Source organism: Nylanderia fulva, unplaced genomic scaffold (genome assembly GCF_048542155.1).
Source record: "Nylanderia fulva isolate GAGA-0341 unplaced genomic scaffold, ASM4854215v1 Scaffold139, whole genome shotgun sequence".
In the NCBI taxonomy this organism is placed as follows: Eukaryota; Metazoa; Arthropoda; class Insecta; order Hymenoptera; family Formicidae; genus Nylanderia; species Nylanderia fulva.
In genome coordinates, this window is record NW_028189611.1 from 138,115 (window position 1) to 145,081 (window position 6,967).

The window sequence follows — 6,967 nt, forward strand, 5'->3', positions numbered from 1 at the left end:
CAAACAAAGAGACATGTCGCCACACGGATTAAGGAACACTGTAAAAATATTAAATTACATCATAGTTCGTATTCAGTTGTAATTAAGCACCGATCTGAATTTAATCATGATTTTGATTGGAAAAAATGTTACATACGGAAAAACATTTAAGAAAAAGAGAGATAGCAGAAATGTTTTTCATTAAAAAACAAAATAATAATATAAATTTACAAAGGGATACAGAATGTTTAAACTACATGTACAACAAAATTATAAAGGTCGTGTAAATCTGCTTATTAAAAATATATTATAACTTGACGATCCTTCGGCGTGACACGTTGACTTTTTCTTGTATTTCCAGTCGTTTGACTTTTATATAATTTGTAGTTTAATAATTATCGGCAGTATTACTAATATGAAGATTTAATTTAATGATATATATTGTAAGTAATTTTAGTTTATTGTTTCAATTTTTGTCATATATTGAATTGCGTATGTTAATAATTATATATTTTATTATTAGTGTTCACTTGAAAAGGACTACATGGTCGAAACGTAGTAAGTTTAATAAACGAAATAGACGCTAATTTTGGTCGATTATTTCTACTATCCTATTCTAATAACTAGTGACAAGGATTAATAATTTGGGAATTATTTTTAATTTTATAATACATTTTTTTTCTGTATGCAGAAGTCCTGGAGCAGCCGCTACTGCCCATCACCGCCGCCGCTGCAGCCCGCTCGCAGTCGCCCCACCATCGCCGCTGCTACGGCCCACCCGCAGCCGCCCCACCATCGTCGCCGCTGTCTCTGTCGCCTTACACCCATTGTAATTTACATAAAAAAATTTTTTTCTTTTTTTATTATACATATTTTATATTTATTAATATTAAATACAATTTTCATATTTTATATTTTTATCTTTTTATACTTTATATTATATATATTTATATTTTTTTATATATTTTAAATTTTATAAATATTTTAAATTTTTTTATAATTTTAAATACACACAAATTTTTATAAATCAGGAGACGCGGTAGCGTCTCGTTAAGTTATATCTTTCATTCGTCTTCAAATTAAAAACCATCTATAAAAAACAAAAAAAATATCAAAAGATATCGAAAAGATATCGAAAATATCGAAACAATAGCGAAAATTATCCGTAGGACGCTACTGTGGATCCTTTATCGGACGTAACACGATTTTCGTAACCTTGAAAACAATAATTTGAAATATTTCATAAACCGGAACATATTTTTCAAAAGATGATCATATCAATCGAAAGCGCGATTTTTTCCGAGTAAAATGAGACCTTAACGAACTTGATAACTCCATTGGTTGCGGAGATATGAATTTTTTAAGTTATTTTTTGGTCGAAATGTGCCATTTTTTATTCAGATACGTCATCGTTTTGTCCGCGGTCACCCATCCCAAAAAAAAGTGACTTTTTCCACAGCTGCTTTACTTTATCCGCAGTCACCCATTCCAGTATAATGACATTTTTCCCAGCTGCTTAACCTTTTAAGCAACCAAACGAAAAATAAATTCTGGCTCTCTCTCGCTCTCTGTCTCTCTCTCTCTCTCTCTCTCTCTCTCTCTCGCTCTCTGTCTCTCTCTCTCTCTCTCTCTCTCTCTCGCTCACTCTCGCCTTTTCTCGCTCTCTCCCGCTCTCTCACGCTCCCCCTCGCCTTCTCGCGCTCTCTCACGCTTTCTCACCTTTTCTCTCCCTCCTCTTTCCCTCTCCCTCTCGCCTCTCTTTCTTTTTCTGCCCCTTGTGTTTGGAATAATAGCACAGTCACTTTTGAGTTTAATCCCGGAAAAAATGTTAAAAAACTGAATTTTGATACAGACCTTCAATTTCGCATAAGATTAGAGGGAAAAAAGGTTTACCATTATACAGTGGCCGTTAAGAAAAAAAATTAAACAATCACGACTCAAATTATGTCTTTTGCAAATATTTAGTTGAATATCGATTTAAAAAAAAAAGAAAAAATACGAAAGTACAAATTTAAAGAATGGATAATTTTGCATAAAAAATGTTATCTATAAGCTTTTCATTCAAGTAATAATTTTTATGTAAATAATTTTGCAAGATGTGCGCTGTGCGGTAAATTCACGGAGCATGATGACAAACGTTATGTGGATTGAAGCATTACACACGCTGTTACGTAGATTAAAGTATTACACGCGCGCACAAATGTCATAACTTTTGAATGAATTATTGTATAGAAATGAGTAAAGAATCATTGAGAAAACAGAGATTTCAACTTTTTAATGCAATCTCTTGTTATTCTACGCCAATTCTTTAAAATTTTACGATAGTTTAAACAAAATGTTGCACGTAATTTTTGCCTTCTCTCATTAAATTAGCAACAAATAATCTTAAAATTTTTAGAAAAATTATCGTAAAATAACCAAACAAATTACATTAAAAAGTTGAAATCTTCAGCTTTTCAATAATTCTTTGCTCATTTCTGTTCGACAATTTGTTCAAAAGTTATGACATTATTTGTGCGCGCGTGTAATACTTTAATCTACGTAACAGCTGTTGGCACGCTCCACTGCGCTCTGTCAATTCACCGCACAACAAACTTGCAAATTTTTTACATAAAAAGTATTGCTCATACGAGAAAAATTATAGAACACTTTATGCAAAATTGTCCATTCTTTAATTTTCTACTTTTGCATCTTTTTCTAAAATGGATATATGTATAACGAGATATTTGCAAAATAACAGAATTTGGGTACTAATTGTTTAATTTTATTTTTTAGCAGCCACAATACAATGATAAACTTTTTTCTTTAATTTTATGCAAAAACAAAAGTCTGTACCAAACTTCAGTTTGCTAATATCTTTTCTGAGGTTTCACTCAATTTTTATCTAAAGTAACTGTAGCATAAAATATATTGAGTCACGATAAAAGCTACAGGCATGCACATACATATGTATGTACACAAGCATGTGCGCACGTAAACATAGACATATTTACATATACATATTTTATATCTTTAAATAAACTTTGCAAAAATATGTGAAATGTGTCCCACTAAAAAAGACATTACAAATGTAGGAAAAAGCGCTGTTATATCTTTCGCCAGCAAAAATAGTTCTTTACTATAATAAAAAATATTATCGTCTCAAAAATTGTTTATAATCAAAATAATTCTTTGCAAAGAATAATCACCATCAAAAATATTTTCTTAAAAATTATATTTATAAATTATATTTTATTTTTTTTAATAATACTAGAAAAAAGTAAAAATATTAACATAAAAAAGTAGTAAAATAAAAAAATTGCGTTAAATAAATATAAATTGCGTTCTTCGCAAAGCCAAACTTCCCAGTCAAAATATAAGCAGGGAAGAACGACTAGCACTCCGTAGTCTCAAACAAAATAGTAAGATTATTGTTCTACTGGCAGACAAGGGAAACACCACGGTAGTTATGGACAAAGATGAATACTGCGACAAAATCAAGGCCATGCTCTCAGACCACAATGTTTATAAAAAACTTAAACGCAACCCGACCTCCAGCATAGAGAAAAAACTTCTTCGCTTCTCAAAAATGCAGGTCTCCCTCCCCAAACAACTAAAAAGCTAACCCCTCGAGACTCTTCAGCCCCCAGACTTTATGGTCTTCCGAAAATCCATAAAGATTCAGTTCCATTACGCCCTATTGTTAGCAATATCGGAGGACCCACTTATCAATTAGCTCAGTTTCTTGTGAAACCTCTCCAAACCCTTACAGGACTTAATGATTCCCACATTAAAAACTCAACAAACTTTGTGAGCAGGATTACCAAACTCAAAATAAAAACTAATGACATTCTTGTTAGTTTTGATATAGTATCTTTGTTCACGAATGTTCCAGTACAAGACACTCTAGATATTATTAAAAAATCTAAAAATATTGACTCAAAATTTTTCCCATTAATAGAACATTGCTTAACCTCAACCTATTTCCAATTTCAAGGAGAGTTCTATGAACAAACCTCCGGAGCAGTAATGGGATCCCCCATCTCACCTATCGTTGCAAACATTTTTATGGAACATTTTGAAAATAAAGTCTTAAAAAACGCACCTCTCAAACCCTCTACATGGTTTCGATATGTTGATGACACCTTTGTCATCATGGCAGAGAAACGCTTCCTCAATTTCTCGACTTTCTAAATTCTCAGCACCGCAGTATTCAGTTCACAATGGAAATAGAACAGAATAATCAGCTTCCCTTTTTAGACGTGTTAGTTAAAAAGAACGAAGACGGCACCTTAGGCCATCGGGTTTATCGAAAACCAACACATACGGATCGTTACCTCCATGCCACCTCTCATCATCACCCGGCTCAGAAGAATTCTGTCATCAGTTCATTAATATACAGAGCCTTAACAATTTCTGAACCAACTTCCCTGAATGAAGAATTAGAACATCTCAACCAAGTCTTGATCAAGAATGGGTACAACACCAAAGACATCCATCGAACAACTGAAAGGCTGAAAAATAAAATCTCCAGTACTACAAATATGAATGCATCAAGTGAAAAAGAAGAAGAAGAAAAACAAGATAATAAAAAATGGACGATCCTTCCGTATCTTCAGGGTACAACAGAACGCATTAGCAGGATCCTGGGTAAACACAATATCAAAGTAATTTCCAAACCTCAAAATAAGATTGCACAACTACTTCCTAATCCCAAGGACCGGAGACCACACTTAGAAACACCAGGTGTATACAGGATTCCTTGCTCCTACGGAAAAGTGTACATAGGAGAAACTGGGAGAAAGATCAGTACACGAATTAAGGAACACCAACGGAGTGCCAGGTACTGCCATTTTAGTCAATCAGCCTTGGCAGAACATTGGATGGAGACGGGACACTCGGTACAATACGACAAAGCAACCAGACTAGCCCCCTCGCAAAGCTATTTTGCCAGAAAACATCGTGAAGCCCTAGAAATTCTGAAACATCCCGACAACCTCAACCGCGACAAAGGTTATCAAACAAACCCTATTTGGCACACTGCTATTAATATACACTCACACCACTAGGCGGCGTCATTACGGAATATTTTTCCGTAGATGAAAAACCTCCCATAATATATATAAGGACCACAACCCAAGAAAGCTCAATATCGGAGCTCTCAGCCCTGAAGATGCAAACTGCAACGTTTGCGAAACGTCGGCATTACGCTGTTAAACCACGCGGCATTCATCCGGAAACTTTTTGCATTGATAATTCCAATGGCCGCGAAAGTCTCAAAACTAGAGTTATGAAAAGTACTTAATATTACCATAAGATATACATATATCATAAGGAATATCGATCGAATCAAATAGATAATACATTAAAATCAATGAAAGAACATTGAATATACTAATTATAAAACATAATACAGAAAAATTAATCTTATTTTACAAGATATTTTGATCATTCTTTGAATTATTGTTGAACATTAGTGTGAAATATAATAATAATAAAGACGTCTAATGAGACTGTAAGAGAACGAAAATTATATCTTATAACGATTATAAATTATTACTTTAGAATGAATAAAATGATGTTACTAAGAACAGAACTAATCCATATTAAATATTTAACAACAGTTATAGAATATATGTAGATGAATCAATTAAATTACAATCATAAATTATAAATAAAACAATTGAGTATAAACAAATGATAAATTATAAATCAAATAATTGAACACAAACAAATATTAGAAAAAAAGAAATACATTAACTTTTAATTCATATAACGTGAGATAATATAGAAATGTGTTTGAAATTAATTATTTCAATCAAAACCATAAAATAATACGTTCAGTATGAATATTAAAAAATATATATTAATTAATTGTGTGTAACATTTATAATTATATGCATGATTTATATGAACGAGAACTATAATAAATTATTAAGGAGATAAAACTAAATGAGAACTTGAATTAAACAAGCCATAACTAAATGAGATCTTGAATTAATCAAGCCTTTTGTTAATTATCAGGAAATAAGAATATAATGTAATTATTACCTTGTGATGAATCATTCATTCATTCATTAAATATCATTCTCTTGATAATATAAGATAACCTGCAGTCCTTATTCATTGAGAGGAGGGAAACCTGCCTCTTATTAATTCGGGTTTGAATTCCTTGAATGATTCCTGTGCTCTCCTAATTAATTAGATAACGGAAGTAACCGCTTTGCTCAGATTTAAGAGCTGTTTATGAGAACGGTGGTAACACCGCCTGTAATCTTGATCGAAGGAACGAGAATGTTCCGAGAACGGTCCGTGACCGCCTCTAGATATTTCGGTTAATATCTGTATTTAAAAGTCACCACTTGTAATAATTTATTACTCAAATGAAGACAATCTTTGAAACCGACTCAAATTAATAGAGATTGAATAAGAAAGTCTAATATGGTAACAGAATCAACCCAGTAAAGAGAACCGATCTAATCGCGCACATGCAACGAATCAACAAGAACAATCGAGGTTCTCGATGCGCTTTGTTAGCAACGCAGTAAACACCGCGCTGCTCCGAGATACCGCGAGTTTCAAACATCTGAAATTTTCTTAACAAAACGCTTTATGGGCCAAAATAGAAAAACACGGGTCAAATGTTTTTCAAAGTTGTAACGGCGTGGCCGTTACTAACGCCTCGCGGGCCGATTACCCGCCCGCCACTTGAGGCTATGGCGCCTAAGGCGCCCCTAAACGCAAAACACAAAGCGATACACGGGTCACCCTACCCCAGGGGCGCCCCACTACAACCCCCAGAGGCGCCCCACTACGACGCCGGCGCGTTACCCCCACCACAGCCTCGATGCAGAGTGGGGGAACCGCCGGCAGGGTATATAAGCCGGCTCGACGGATGAGCCGGCACCAGTCCTGTTCCGGACCTCCTAGCCAGGCAACGGGCTTCTCGTTGTTACGCCGGGTTTCTCGGTTTCTGGCCTCCTACCTTTAGTATCGGGCAACGGGTTTC

At 34.3% G+C, this 6,967-nt stretch overlaps 1 protein-coding gene across 1 annotated transcript; it reads left to right on the forward strand.

Moving 5' to 3' along the window:
• Positions 1–4,181: 4,181 nt before the first annotated feature.
• Positions 4,182–5,027, forward strand: LOC114936003 (uncharacterized). The gene has a single exon (XM_029308967.1). It carries the CDS (start codon positions 4,182–4,184, stop codon positions 5,025–5,027), a length of 846 nt encoding a protein of 281 aa, XP_029164800.1.
• Positions 5,028–6,967: the final 1,940 nt, after the last annotated feature.